The 16,419-nt window shown below is 38.1% G+C and overlaps 1 protein-coding gene across 1 annotated transcript; it reads right to left on the reverse strand.

The window, feature by feature from the left end:
• Window positions 1-1,248: 1,248 nt before the first annotated feature.
• slc16a5b (solute carrier family 16 member 5b) lies at window positions 1,249-11,108 on the reverse strand. The gene is made up of 5 exons (XM_053515241.1): window positions 11,027-11,108; window positions 6,850-7,336; window positions 4,754-4,897; window positions 3,447-4,304; window positions 1,249-1,694 (listed from the first exon to the last, which is right to left on the reverse strand). Exons 2-5 carry the CDS (start codon window positions 7,298-7,300, stop codon window positions 1,456-1,458), a joined length of 1,692 nt encoding a protein of 563 aa, XP_053371216.1. The 5' UTR covers window positions 7,301-7,336; window positions 11,027-11,108; the 3' UTR covers window positions 1,249-1,455.
• Window positions 11,109-16,419: the final 5,311 nt, after the last annotated feature.

The following is a 16,419-nucleotide window of genomic DNA, read 5'->3' on the forward strand; positions in this document are numbered from 1 at the left end:
TTTTTTTTTTTACAAATATGACCCGATATATGTTCAGTGATACTTCAAATATGTTTAAAAAGCATTTATTTCTTATTTCTGCATTGCGTTATATTTTTATACCAGTAAGTCGTGTTAAAAATAAATCAATGTAGGGTGTGGTGGGCTGCTGTGGGCCAGGAAGTCCAGGGCCACTTTTTGGTCCCAGTCGTCGGCCCCCTTTAAGATAATATGAGGTCCACTTTGCATACAGCTTCCTTGATGCAGTTGAGTCATTTATTCATTTATCTTCGGGAACCGTTTTATCATTATGGTCTCAGTGAATCTAAGAGGCTACACACCCTGACCCATGTACACACAATCAAGGCTAATCAAGGATAAAAAATTTTTTGAGTATATTGCATGTCTTGAGTACATTAATAATTTAAGATAAAATAAAATAATAATTATAAAAATAATCAGCAGTAACATCAGCCCTGAAGTGGCACTTTTCAAGAGCCAAGCAGCCTCTGAAAATAGTGAAGCCAGCAATCAGCAAAACCTTAAAATCTCAGTAGTAGATATTTTATATTGATAAAACAAGTCAACAGAACAGCACTGTAATGTACTTATTTATTTAAATAAAGGTAAATATATAAATTTGTTTAAAGCTTTAGGCTTTTATTCAAATAACTAAAATAAATGCAGAATTAGCAATTAGCTTAAACCATTTCATCATGTGTTTTTTACAGTATCAATAATTGTATAATTATACTCATAATGTATTCACAGGGTAAACATCGATCACTGGCCATTATATAAATCAAGATTCAAGAATTTTATTTGTCACAAACATGTTTGTACAAGTACGACAGGAGTGAAATGGAAATGCAGTACGAACACACTCCAGACCGTTTAAAAAAAAGGTGGGGGTGGGTGGGGGGGTGGGGGGGAATGGGAGTTGTATGTTGTATGTATGTACGAAATAAAAATAAAAATAGACTAAGGACAAAATTAAATAAATTATATACACTATGGTATAAATATAAAATTATAAAGACTTCGGTTGTATAGAAAGTAAAAACCAGTGCAAAGATATTAGATAAAGTATAAAGAGACAGATAAAGTGACTACGTAAAAGTCTTGCATCGCCCGATACAAATAAATGTAATAATAAATGCAACAATGTAAATATATATAATATATATAATAATATATTATTATATAAGTACAAAAATAAAAATTATCTATAGCAAGAGAACAATGTTCAATGTTGGTTGCCAGGTTTGTTTGGTAAATCATATAAAACATTTATAAAAATCTGTTAATATTTTAATAAAGTTATGTGCAAATATAAACCTTCACCACTAAATAAACTGACTGGGAAATGTAGTCTAGTATCCATGACCACAAAATAATTAAATCAAAGACAATAAAAATATCTGTCTGAATTCCTGTATAGTTTGGAATACTAGTGGTACTAAACAAAACTATCATTTAAATATTAGTAGTATCAGTGTCAGAGTTCATCCTCTGTGCAGGCGTGCCTTCACTATTGGCAATCAGACTGATACTGGGCTTGTTGATAAGTTCAGAGGGATTCTTCTTCTCTTTCTTGTTGCTCTGTCTGTCCAGCCAGTAGAAAGACACCATAATGAAGAGGCCAGCAGTAGAAACAGACACACTGCAGAAGAAGAACATGTAGCTGTACTGCCCTGTAAGATCAGCCAACATTCCTGCAAGAGTAAAACCAAATTCAGCGTGAGACAATTTCCACAGTAGGTCAGTACTATTCGCTTGTGTATAAGGGAGATCAACAGGAAATCTGAATACAGTGGAACCTCGGATTACGAGTAACGTGGTTTACGAGTGTTTTGCAAGACGAGCAACAATTTTTAATAATTTTTTACTTGAAAAACGAGCATTGTCTTAGTTAACGAGCACCGAGTATCATGTTTCACGCATGCGCTTCTTGTTTTAACAACGAGCGTTACGTCATCACAGGTGAGCCAACGTTTTTTCTATCTCTTGCAGCAGAATTGTAGGTAATCGTCTCTCCTGCTGGGTGAATACACACACGCGCTGTGTGTGTGTGTGTGTGTGTGTGTGTGAGATGTGCGTGTGCGCGCCACACACACACACACACACATTAACGGAGAGACCGTTTTTAAAACCGTTTAAAAATTAGCAAGGAAAATCGCTAGTCACACTCGCGTGAGTGCATACTAACGGGATTACTACTGTAAAGTAAAACAACAACAACAACAAAAATTAAACAGCTCCTCACCTTTGAAAACAGTCGCGACAGAGAAGAGTTTGTGTGTTTATTTGGCAACCTGAGAGAAGGGGAGCTGTAAAGCCGAAACCTATCGTCTCCCCTGCTGGGTCTTAGTGCCTGCAGTGTTTTTGCGTGCGCGTGTTTGTGTCTGTGTAAGGCAGGGAGTTTGTGTGTTTGTTTGGCAACCTGAGAGAAGGGGGCTGTAAACGCGAGCGAACCCCCCTTCATCCCCCCTCCTCTCAGGTTGCCAAATAAACACACAAACTCCTCTCTGTCGCGATTGTTTTCAAAGGTGAGGAGCTGTTTAATTTGTTTTTTGTTGTTGTTGTTTTACTTACAGCAGTGATCCTGTTAGTATGCGCTCACGTGAGTGTGACTAGGAATGTTCCTTGCTAATTTTTAAATGGTTTTAAAAACGGTCTATCCGTTAATGTGTGTGTGTGTGTGTGTGTGTTTACATTTTACACACATACACTCTGCATGCATGCACAACCCTTATCTGTCGGGGTTTAATTTTACATTTTTTTAAGGTAAAGTACAGGTAAATTTGTTTTATTTTTACTTTATATTTTGTATTCATTATATTTATGTATTTATTTTTTTGGGCTGTAAAATGAATAATTTAAGTTTCCATTATTTCCTATGGGAAAATTAAATTTGGTTTAAGAGTGTTTTGGAATACGAGCCCACTTCCGGAACGAATTAAGCTCGTAATCCGAGGTTCCACTGTACATGGTTTTACATCTGCCTTGAGATCTACCTTCAGAACACATTTGCTTCCCTCTCTTAATTTTTGAACATATAATTTGTAATGCATCTAATGCCAAGGTACAATATAAAGTTAATAATCATAAAAACAAAAACAGTGTCAGAGTGACACTTGATGTTGGGCACTCATTTGAGCCATATATAAGTAACATCTCTAAAACAGCATGTTATTATTTAAGACCATAGATGACTATATATATCATTCCTATTCAATTGAATATTGCTTATTTCGCTAATAATTGCAGATCCTTCTTGCTTTTATTGATTTATCATTAATAAATCAATAATTGAGTGATGAAACTTTTAATTTTTGCATTCGGTAATAACTTTTCAAAATGAAAAATGCCATATAAATGCTGCTTAATAATGCAAATACAATATTAGTTATATAATTTTCATATGAACAGTACACTCTACCACAGTTCTGGAAGCCATATCTCACCTGCTAGAGGTGGGCCAAGAAGAAGCGTGACACTTTCCATGATGCTGATGAGCCCCAGGGCAGACTGAAAGCGACTCATCTCCACTGTCTCCATCAACACAGTGAAGAGCAGCGCACCAACTATACTCATGGAAGCAGCGAACACCAGCACATAGGCCAGGAGTGCATGGAAACTGGTCACCGCACCACACATACAGTTGCTCAGTCCATTTACCAAGAGGGCAAAGGCAAACACATAGACATTGTGTTGACTTCCACGGAAACGCTTGAGTCCAAAAAGCAGCGCCGCTGTCGGTCTTACTATAACATTGACCAGACCGAGGATGGTCATTAGCATAGCAGCATGCTCCTGCTCTATCCCATGTGCGGTGGCGTACGGCACCAGGTAGACAAGAGGCCCCAGGAAGCCCAACATCATCCATGACACACCCAAGGAATAGGCAAGGAAGCGCGGGTGGGTCCGTATCAGGTCAACAGCCATATGCTTACGCAGGAAAGGCACTATGGTTGACAGGGTGCTCTGTAGATGCTCCTTGAGCCCCTTTCGCTCCTGCTGCGCATGAACACCACTGGTTTTAAGCAATGGTTTTCCTGACTGTATTAACTTCACCTTCATTTTGGTCCCCAGAGGCCTCATGATAGCCCCACACACACAGCAGTTGAGCACTACTCCACCCAGCACCAGGAAGCTGCCTCGCCAGCCAAACTTCTCCAGGAGAAAGTTGGCCAGTAATGGCAGAACGCATAGGCCCAGTGCTGTTCCTGTGGAAGACAGGGCACTGGCAAAGGCACGGCGGCGTACAAAGTAATAGCCCACCATGGTGACTGATGGCTGGAAGCACAAGCAAAAACCCAATCCTGTTGGTTAAAAAAAAAAATACAAAATGACTTTCTGGAATATCTGCTACCTCCTCAAGGTGTTCTGTACATAGCTGAAACCGGTTAACAACTGATATTTTTTTTGTGTGTGTGTGTGTGTGTGTGTGTGTGTGTGTGTGTGTGTGTGTGTGTGTGTTTGATTGTTGGATATATTTTTAGAGGTGTACAATTTGTAGACATTGCAATCATGAATGCAACCAGACTTATTATCCCAGAAGCTTAGAGGTTCATATATGGCTCCTGAGTGGCATATCCTTTACAGTGGGAGCGAGGAAATGTCTACAGTAACTACAATATCCTTAAATAAATGGAATACTGACATTTTAAATTGTCCATATTTAATTGATCATATAAGCAGTGTTGTAAGTGCTGAGCATTATGATTATGGCACATGCCAACAATGCATATGAATTACATGCAAGACTCACCCGCAATGACTCCAGTGGCAATGTATAGCTCTAGTATAGTCTGAGCAAAAGAGCTGACTACCATTCCAAGTCCACTCAGAACCCCACCGACCATTATCGTTGTTCGACAACCGAAGTGCTCCACGAGAATGCTGCATACAGGGCCTATGGCGAAACAGCATTGTTATACCAACAAAAATACACCTGGAGTCATAGACAAAAGACAAAGGACACACAAATACCCAACCCTGACATAACAATTAGAGTATCTAAATTGTAGATGCACCCTGTTAGCATCACCACACATATGCAGATTATCTGAGTAAAATATAATAGAGGAGGATGTTAGTGGAGTATACAATCATTGTGTAGTACACAGAATTGCTTATAATGAGACTCATGATTACAAAAAGAACATGCATTTGAACAGGCTTTTTCCTGCTTTATTGTATGCACCCAAAACTATATTTTTGGGGGAAAAAATCTAACATAACTGCTGTAGCAATCTATTTTTAAAACTGCAAATATAACTGCACCGTTATATACTGTATATACAGAAATTTTAAGCTGCAATTTGATATTTTTCAACTTGAATGTTCATAGCCTTCATCTGTTTTGTAGGGATCAATTAGCGTCATGTAATTTTCCTCAGTCAGCTGATCCCACCATTGTTGAGTGTCAGTTCAAGGTTAAAGAATCAGGTAATTTTTTTTCTTTGTGCTCTGAATTCATTTATAATGACAACTATTAAACTTCCTTACGAGTCTTAATGAGTCAGTTAAAGACCTACATCAGGTCCAAGTCTACATCAGGTCCAGAGTTGCCATTGTACTACATTATATACAAGTTCATTATATACAGAGTGTCCAAAATTGCAACTTTTTTTAAATAGAATTCTTTTTTAGAATTCTTCAAAAGTTGTTGCAATTTTTGTATTAATTTTTTTATGTCACTAAAGCACTAAAATTTGGTAAGGGTGCCAAAACTTACCCATATAACTCACTCACTCATTCACTCACTCATCATCTATACTGCTTTTTCCCAGGGCACAAGGCAGGGCACACCCTGAACAGGGTGCCGATCCCTCGCAGGGCACACACATATAACTGTCTAATAATAATAATAATAATAATAATATTAATAATAATAATAAAAGTGTACCCCTTGCATCAAATTTGACATATATAATAACATATTAGTTACAAATTACAAACGTTCCTCCATATAGGCATTTTTTTCTCTTTCTATCTACTTTGTCTTTTAAGTTCACTTTTTCTTCCTTAACAAATAAGACTGTAGTGTTTTGTGTGCATGTCATATTTATTAACTACACAGCCGTATCTATAGAAATCCTCGAAGCACAAATTTCCTGCTTGCTCCATTGACACAGTTCACAAAGCTAACGTAATCTAATAATAATTCAAAAATGCTATATCTTTATAGGTAATAACTAATATTTAGTATACATCATATTTTTTTCTACTAATGCTCTCAGTCCAGCATATTTCCCACACTAACTCTGTTTAAGATAACATTTTTTGAGGACGTGGCACTGTGCCATGTACAAATGTAAAAAAAAAAAACAGTTTAAAGAGGATCGCCTTTGTTTTTCCAACACATGGCCAATGATAATATATTAAAAAATTAGTTTAGCTAAGAAACTCGCTGAAGGTTGTTAGAACAACCTCCTGCCTGGCACACTGGTCTCAGGTGTCAGACTGAACTCGACGTTCTTCCAAGAGGCAAACGGAGGTCTTTCTTATGCTCATTTATCAGTTTCTTCACCCAATGTAAAAACTCCATTTTCCTCCTTTTTTCCCCCCCATATTTTCTTTAAGAGTAGGCTTTAAACATAAAATAGTAAAATACCTTACTTCACTCTATCTGACTAATAATTTTTTTTCTATATGTGACGGAACCACAAGTGAAAAATTTGGAACTAAATATGTAAAAGAGAATTTAAAGACATAATACATACGGTAATTCATGTGCCCATTAGGGTGTTTAGTCTTTAATTTTGTAAGTTTTGGATAGAAGTCATTACAATAATTTGAAGCAATAAATACAAAAATATTCATAACCCTTTCTGTAGACTTATGTGAATATCCATTTCCTACCTCCTGCATGCAGTACTGCCGTCATGATGGCTGGCACCCAGGATATTTCAGAGTTGCTTGCTTGGAACTCATTTTGCAAATCTGTGTAAAAAATGCCAATGCATGAGGGAAAGGCAAGCGTGAGTGCCAAGACCACAATGGTAGCCATCAGTACAGCCCAGCCCCAGCCTCCATCAGGTGCCAGATGTTCATTGTGTTGCTCTCCTGCTAATCCTGTGTGGCACTGGACCTCCTCATGGAAGCTGGAGAACTCTACTTCTGGATTGTCTTGATCCTCAGGCTCACAAATATGTTCCTGCCTCGGAGCTGTATATGAAAAATGTGAAGAGGAAGTCCTGATACATGTCTCAGGGTTTTGTGTAGCATCACCGAGGTCTCTTGTCTGGTGGGTGACAAAGCCATTGCTTATTGTGGTCTTCGGGGTCTCAGGAACATCTACATCTTCAGTCATTCTGCGTGCCAGAGGGGCTTCTCTTCCAGCTGCTGACTGTATAAATCAATGCACAAAAAAATACACTGTTTACTGAATTCTGAACCCTGATTTTCAATAAATCTTCCTTATCTCTTCAACTCCAGTCCTGAAGGGAGAGTGTCCAACACAGTTTGATGATTCTTCTGCTCCAACAAAGCTGATTCCACTAACTTGGTAATCAATAGGGTCAATGGGTGTGTTTAAGTGTTGGTGAATTACAAACTGTGCTGGACACTGCCTTCCAGAACTTACATTTATTTGTATAAATGCCTAAACTAGATTAAAGATATATCTAGATGTGATGTCTCACAAACATATTTATAGAACAAGAACATCTAAGGCTTCTGCCAATGTTCAGCACAGCTTGATACTGTAACTTTTCCTTCTGACCTAATTATTAACACACAAATTGCAGTCTAAAAACCACTTTTCTTTAAAAAGTAAAGATACAACACATTACTCTGCCTGGCATTTAGAACATTATTAAACATAATTACAACACCTAAATAAAACCTGTAACAATTATAAAAAATATGCAGTCGAGTCTTCCAAAGAGTCAGTTGGACACATGTATTATTAGTTGACTTTTATTTGCCATTGGAATATAATTGTGTAAGCTTAATAAATTAATATGTCCATAAATGAATAACTTGGACTTTTTTTTTACATTCCTTTAAATATTTTTGGTGGAGGTTGGTTATAGTCAGTGGCTTGGCACAAACAAGAGTGGTTGACTAGACAGGCTACTGCCTTATGATTCCAAGAAAGCCTTTCTGCACAACATGTCCAGGGTATAGCGAAAAGGAAGCCCCCTTTACCATGCTCTGCCAAAAAGCCAATTGTTAAGCGCTACTCAAAGCCCTTCCATGTTCCCGCTTCCAGGGACGCTTCCTGTTCAGCACACTCTGGGGGTCAACCTGGTGATCTTCACAATCCAGCACCCTGCAGAGTTCAATGAAACAGACATGTTTCCATGCCAGGTTTTAGTCTAAGCCAAGCCCTCGTTTCAACATAGGTCGATAAGAAGGTTTTCTGCATCAAGTAAGAATTCTGCCCTGTGCTCCCCAAATCATGCCATGTTCTAGCCTAATTATACCCTGCCCCAGGCCAGGCTAGGCCCAAATCATGCCATGCTTAATTTTAATCATGTTAAATCATGAGCAGCTTGGTCTCTGCTCCTGCCCTAAGCCCCATCCCAGTTCTCATGCTAAGTCCATCATCGGGTTTCAAGCCAACTTGTAAGGTTATGGACTTGAATCTCTCCACGGTCATTTCCTGTTTTACATGCCAGTTTCTTTAAGTTCAGTTGGGTCTTGTTTTTGTAAATTAGTTTCCTTATTTAAGCCTCATATATTCTGAGGTTCCTTGTTGGGTTTCTGAGTTCAGGAATATGTATGTTCTGAAGAGATACTGGGTCTCCAATTTGTTTCTTCTTGATGCTAAGTGATAACTCCAGTTAGCTAGAGCTAAGTCCACAGCTTTGTAATAATTTCATTTTGCTTAAATATTTGTAAATAATAAAAAGTACATAGTTAAAAGTAAAGCTTACAACTCCATGCTCCCTATTACTAACATAATGGTTAAAGTCATTTTGATACTGAGTTGAATTGAATATTATCTAAATTATTTTTTTGTGAATTTCCAGTCATATGTCTCATATATGTACATGAAGCTTAATTCCACTAAGGCAACATATGACTTAGCAATTAAGACTTATTTAAATAGACTTATTGCTTGTTTGCGGAGTGTTAAATATTACATTGAAAAAAATGAAATATTGGCCTTTTGCTCATGACATCACATGGTCCTGCCCACTTAATTAATTAATTAAGCAAATTAATAGATTTATTACCTTCTTCGTTCATTTAAAAAAAAAATTCTCTTTTGAGTAAGTGAAAAAAATTAAACCACAGTACACCACAACGCACTGGATATGAAATTATTTCCCCAGGACAAAAGCTATCAGTTGCTAGGTTACACTTTTATCTGTATGACAAAGCATTGAGTAATCAGAAGATAGAGTAATAAGATATTCACCAGGAAATCTTTTTGTTATTTTTTGGCTCGAAAAAAACCCTTGAACATATTAAATATATAATAGCCTAATGTTGGTTTAGTATCAAGTTTTAGTTGTTTTTTTTTGTAATGCTGACATCATTGTTATCATGTGTCTACAAAAGGTTTATATTAGTTGTTTTAAATTCTGGGCCTTGAGGAAAACTGCTCTGCACATTTCTTAGCTCCCCGCACACCTGATGTAACTAATAAATTAATTAACAGCCATTTCTTAAATGACATGGGTGTAGCAGAGCAAGGAAAACACTCAAATATACTGGGCATTATATATACAGTATATACTGTATATTTTTGGACATAATATTTTTTTTCTTTCTAGATTTTAAAACAATGCTAAAGGTATCCAAAATATGCAATAATTGGTGATTAATTGGTGATTTCTGAGGCTGGTAACCCTAAATGAGCCTCTCCTTTGCAGCAGAGGTAAGATTTGGTCTTACTTTCCTGTGATATTCTTCATAAAAGACAATTTTATCATGGTGCTTGATGGTTTTAACAAATGCACTTGCCAATACTCCAAGATTTCTTCTAGAACAGCTGACATTTGTGTCATAAAATAACAACTGACTTTTTGTTGTTACTTAATTAACTAATCCCATACATGTTAATTCATGGTTAGTCCATAGTCCTAAATGTAAAAAAAATAATAATAATAAATAAATAAATCCAAACTATATATACTGTATATATGAGATATTCCTATGAAATATCATGTAATAATATGAGATAATCAAATAGTGAGTCACAATAATAAACACTCAACGTTTTGTGGCTCGAAAATCCCAAATCCTCTTGAGTAAATGATTGTATGCTATTGTACTGTAGGTACAATAATTGCATGTCTTTGGATTCTGGGAGGACACTGGAGGTCCTGGAGTAAAAATACGTGGAGAACACGCAAAATCCACGCGCACAGACCAGTAACAGGGTTTGGACCCAATCCGTAAAGGTGCCAGGCCGTAGTGCTAACCTCATACATTGTCCAAATAATGAGACATTATGTCGAAATAATAACGCTTTAATCATTTTCTCCCTCACTGAAAAATAAAAATGCATAAAACAAGACTTGTAGTATTGTGCATAATGCAATAAAATGGTCAAAATTACAAACGGAGCGTTTTTAACTCTTCACTCCGATCAGAGCAGTTTCTATAAATTGATCGCACGGTATTATGATTTAATGCTTGGACGATCAACAGCGGAAAAGGAAGGCAACTGGTTATCTAAAAATGGTTTGTCCTGTTTAATAACGGACCCCTGATTTTAACCAAAGATCAGATTTCTCTGAAAACAGTGCACAGAACCAACCTCGACATTACAGTGCCGACTAATCTGATTCATCTGGTCCGATAATCCTCGCCTCACGTTTCAGTAGTATTAAAACGGGAACGTGTGTGTACAAGCGCTGCCTTTTGTGTTTTCTCACTTTCTACATTGAAAGGGCAGGACAAGCCAGCACCTGTTGCATTCTCACTCCAGGGACTCGAAACACAGCAGCATTTCAAAACCATGCACAAACACCGCCTCATCCTTGTTCACATGTAACTCAATACCTTTCCAAAAAGTAAACAGAAATCTACACTCTGAAACATCGGCACTTGTGTCTGATTTGTACAATCACAGCCTTACCTTGCGGTCAGAAAAATGTGCATAATCGGTAACTTCACTTTCGCGCCCTGCTTTCCTTCAGCAGCATCAGTGTCTCTTCACCTTAGCAGGAAGGTGGCATATGCGCTTGGCATGGAGTGGCCGTGCAGTCTCCTTCTTTTGTGGCCTTGCGTGACCCCCTGTGCTGGAGCAGGGAACTCCAACGCTGAACGCGCGCGCTTACACTCGCGCACAAGCACGCGCGCTCACGCTGCCTGGATTAGAAGGGGGAGTGAGCTCGTGATTGCTGAGTGATGCTGGAGAATTGCTACGTAACCACTGGCTAAGATGCGGATATACACCAGCCAATAGCCTATAATTACCCCCTCCCCCCCAACATACACACACATACACATACAGACACACAACCATTAGAACTGTTTGTTCAGCCATAATCCATTAGCTACTGATTGTTAAGCAGCAGATGTCCTATTGATCTGAACAATTCAACATATAACAACACAATTCTAAAATACCAAACAAAATCGCATAAAGCTTTATAGGTTTGTTATGCTTTCTGTTTATTTTGTAGTGGTTTATAATTTTAGTTTGCCTGATTTTGTGCTTTCCAAATTATTCATTTATTCATTTATCTTCATATCTGACTGGGGTTTCATGTGGATCCAGGTCCGGAAATCACTGCGCATGAAGAGGGAAAAACATCCCTGAAGAGACTTTATCATGCACACACACTTATTCACACCTTTCACAAATTTATGATAGTCCATGATAGTTTATGATTCCATCCACATTAAAATGTAATGTTATAGAATATCAATTTAACACTCATTTATGATGTTAAAGCACTTTTTACAATGATTACTGACAATGAGAATGGGAAAAAAAAACTGCATGCTTGAAGAATATAAAAGTGGATGACAATTGAAAAGAAAAAATGCAATCATTTTCATCCTCATAAAACCATTCAGTGAGGCATCATACCATGTAGATAGGGACATCCATTAAGATGTTTTATTATAGGGTAAAGGTGATCAGTCAGATGAACTTTGTATTGATTTGAAGTGAATGAGTGGATAAGAAAAACATGATATAAAACAGTCTTTTAGTATGTTTAAGCCACCAATGTATTTTTTTCACTTTTGCAAACTCCAAAGGATTATAAAGGCAGTAGAAAAGACCCAAGAGACTCTAAAAAAAAAACGTACACAGTGGTACAAATAACGGTCCTCGAAGAACAGTTTTGTACCTTTTTGTTAAATGTACTCTTAGTGGTACGGAAAAGACCTCTGATCAAATGTTCTGGACAGCGGGAGGAGTTTAGCTTTTCCTTAGAAAAAACAGAATCCAGCAAGCTGTTACCATGGGTTATTAGGTCTTATTCCTTAGTCCTAATATAAAATGGATTTTCCCTTTTTTTTTTGGCTAGCACTGGCTAGCATGAGGCATTGTCTTTTAGTGCCACTTACATGGTTTAGGGTAGCATGTAGATAACATTGCTAATCATGCTGTCTTATGTAGCTTAGCACAAACATGTGCATGCTCACAGTGGCTAAGATAATGCTTTATGTAGATTACAGATGTCCATGAATATCAGCTGTGGTGTAAATGTACTAATGTATTTTACCCAATTTTGGACAGCTGTTGGTTACGGTAGCTATTTGGTTTAGTTTTTGGTTAGCTTATGACACTGCTTTCTATAATGTTATTTAGCACAAACACTTGTGGCTAAAGTACTGCTTCATCTACCTTACAGATTTTCGTGAAATTCAGATTTAAAAAAGTTGTTGTATGACATTACAAAAGCTTTTGTTGTCTTTTTTGTTTATTTTATTTTGTTATCATGCATTTTCAAGTGAAAATTATCAGCCACCTGTTTGATAGAATGCAAACAAGAAGGCAAGATGCAGACAGCCCGTGACTGTTTCATGAAAAACACAGGCTGATGATGACACTCTGCGATTCCTGCCCACAACTGGGGTCCGGATTCGGGATGGATCTCTTGTATTTTTAAAGAGGATGAATACACAATAAGTATCTGTCTACACCTGTGATTGCATACAACCAGCACATGGACTGACCACGGGTGCCAGGACTGTTGGCACTGCAGTGATGGGTCGTTCATGAACAATTTCACGTCTTTAACGGGAGAGTGTTTTGTTAATTTTCTAGTGGCCGTGCATGTGCAAAGCAGCACAAAACTTCCATAGGATATGTACCGTAAACAGAAATGAGTAGTTACCTTTGAGTCTTTTATTCCAAATTGTTTGTTCTTTTGTCACCTTACTCTTAAAGATGCGATGCAGTGCATTACACAGGAAACAGAATTGAGTGATTCTTCTCAATGAGTTTTCTAGCCCGATTCGCTTGTTTTTTTGTCACTTGACTCCCATAGCCGCTATGCAGTGCAATAGACTCAAAAAAACGAACGACTCAGACTGGAAGATATGGGAGGTGAACCCCTCATTCTGTTTATCATAATATGTCCTTAGCTGCATTGTAATATTTTCATTACTGGAACTATAGCCAAAATTTGTTTGTAGTCGTGTTGGGTGTCTGTTTATTGAAAACATTTTATTTTATTTCCGAACAAAAGAACGAAATGAACTAAATGCCCCAAAAAAGATTTGTTCATTTTGATGAACGAGAATTAAAGAACTGAGTCACTAAAATGATTCAAACTTTCCATCACTACTGCAGAGCGTCTATGGGAGTCATGTGACAAAAGAACAAATGATTCGGGCCAAAGACTCAAAGGTACAGTAACTACTCATTTCTGTTTCCTATATATTTTGTTATGCTTTGCGCATGCACACCCAATAGAAAATGAATGAATCACTCCGAGACTACTCATTCTTCTGAATCACATTAAAGATTCGTTCAAAAAGAAGGAATCGTTCATGAACGACCCATCACTACAATGTTTACTTGTGTCTTCAGTTGAACCGGAACTGCTGTTCAATACACTCTAAAACCTGCTAGGTTAAAAAACAACCCAACCTTAACCCAGCCCTGGGTTGTTCATTTGACCCAACCAGTGGGTAAAATTGACACTCTAACTTTGTTAAATGTTAAACTGCTGGGTTATTTTATTTGACCTAACCAGTGGGTTAAATTGACAGTCGAGTTTATTTCATATTGTACTGTGTATGTAAAAAATTAAATTTTTATTTGAATTTGGGATAAAACCATTTTGTTTTCAAAAAAGGCCCAAAATGTAGACTACTTCACATAATGTAAATAGATTGTCACAGAATAAGAAAATAACTAAATTTTGACAAAAATGTTAGACAGAACCATATAATCTCAAGGTAACAAATTGTTAGATATACTGTAAAATAAGTGTACTGCTTTGTGTTGTTAATATCAAATACAAAAAATCCTTGTCTCATCCCCAAGGCATAAAACATGGAACAGTGCTCCAGTCATCCCCATATTTTGCAGATATTCCACAATGTTGGTCTACCTGTGGCTTACACACCATGACTTGCAATATAATTGACATTAAGTCTGCAGACATTTAAGACAGCTGTAGTCGCTTAGTAGTTTGGGACTGAACTTCCTACAAACAGATTGTTTGTCAGTAATGGACTTCATATTAACTTAAACACCTTTTCAGTTATAGTGATCTTCCAGCCTTCTTACATACAGTATGACTTCAGATCCATCCCTGCTATCCATTATCACCCAAAAGAGGACAGGTTTCCTGTTGAGTCTGGTTCTTCTAAAGGTCTCTTCCTATTGCCATCTCAGGGAGTTTTTCCTTGCCACTGTTTCCGACAGCATGCTCTTTAGGGACAAATGAGCTACCACTATGCTTTTCCACAGCTCCATTGTCTGGCTTATTAGCTTTATGTCTCTGTAATTGCCACAGCTCTGCACATCTCCCTTGTTCTTAAAAATCGGCACCAATACACTTCTCTTCCATTCTTCTGGAATCCTCTCACTCTCCAAGATCTTGTTAAACAAACTAGTTAGAAACTCTACTGCCACCTCTCCTAAGCACTTCCATACCTCCACAGGTATGTCATGTACAAGTCCTCATATGCTCTTTGTTTGGCCTTTGCCACCTCTACCTTACACTGCATCTCCCTGTACTCCGGTCTACTCTCTTCAGTCCTCCCAGTGTCCCACTTCTTCTTAGCTAGCCTCTTCCCCTTTATACACTCCTGGACTTCCTCATTCCACCACCAAGTCTCCTTGTCCACTTTTGCCTTACCTGATGATACACCAAGTACCCTCCTACCTGTTATTTTACACACCACCATTCTGTGTTGTCTGGCTACACTTTCCCCTACCAACACTTTGCAGTCACTAATCTCTTTCAGATTACAACGTCGACACAAGATGTAGTCTACCTGAGTGCTTCTGCCTCCACTTTTATATGTCACCCTATGTTCCTGCCTCTTCTGGAAGAAAGTATTTACTACTGCCATTTCCATCCTCTTTGCAAAGTCCACCACCATCTGTCCTTCTACATTCCTGTCCTAAAGACCAAACCTGCCCATCACATTTTCATCACCTCTGTTCCCTTCCCCAACATGTCCATTAAAGTCTGCACCAATCACCACTTTCTCACCTCTGAGGATGCTCTGCATCACTTTATAGGGGCCAGGGGTAGCTCGGTGGTTAAGGCATTGGACTACAGTTCGGAAGATCCCAGGTTCAAACCCCACAACCACCAAGTTGCCACTGTTGGGCCCTTGAGCAAGGCCCTTAACCCTCAACTGCTCAGATGTATAATGAGATAAAAATGTAAGTCGCTCTGGATAAGAGCGTTTGCCAAATGCCTAAATGTACTTCATCTAACAACTAACAACATTTAACATCAACCCTTCAATATCCAGTTTCATACTCACCTTGAGAGGAACCAGACTCAATCAGGGAACCCATCCTCATTTGGGTGATAACAGATAGAAATAATTTAATTTTTTATTATTTGTTATTTAAATTAACATGAAGTCCAGTTCAGCACAGGGAGTCAGTAGGTGCAGAGGGCAGATGGGGTCTGGGTCACTGGAAGCACAGGAGCAGGATGTGTAGCTCCAGCCATCATAAAGCAGAATCCAGCTGAAGTTGGTCCTTCTCTGGATGCCTCAGAAACCTCACAGGGTTTGTCTAGTGAAGCTGGCACAATCTCCCGATGCCTCGCGATGGGTAGAAAAACACAGAACAGATGGAGAGAATTAGCGTAGTTGCCATTCAGGATAGGTGTACTGGAGTATGAGGTTATGGGATGAGTTACGCGTATGCCAGATTAAAGAGATGCGTCTTGAGTCTACTTTTGAATTGGGAAACTGTGTCTGCTCCCCGAACACTGTCTGGAAGGCTATTCCAAAGCTTTGGAGCCAAATAGGAAAATGCCTTACCCCCTTTCGTAGATTTTAAAATTCTGGGAACTACCAGAAGTCCAGAGT

The sequence above is a fragment of the Clarias gariepinus genome, chromosome 16 (genome assembly GCF_024256425.1).
Source record: "Clarias gariepinus isolate MV-2021 ecotype Netherlands chromosome 16, CGAR_prim_01v2, whole genome shotgun sequence".
Lineage (NCBI taxonomy): Eukaryota > Metazoa > Chordata > Actinopteri > Siluriformes > Clariidae > Clarias > Clarias gariepinus.

Bases quoted from the DNA above. Each gene is read 5' to 3' on its own strand.
- slc16a5b (XM_053515241.1), bottom strand. From the start codon at position 7,300: ATGACTGAAGATGTAGATGTTCCTGAGACCCCGAAGACCACAATAAGC. The intron at 4,898-6,849 runs GTAGGAAATGGA...GTTTCGCCATAG, and splicing joins GGCAGTACTGCATGCAGGAG to GCCCTGTATGCAGCATTCTC. The intron at 1,695-3,446 runs GTGAGATATGGC...TTACTCTTGCAG, and splicing joins TCTTGGCCCACCTCTAGCAG to GAATGTTGGCTGATCTTACA.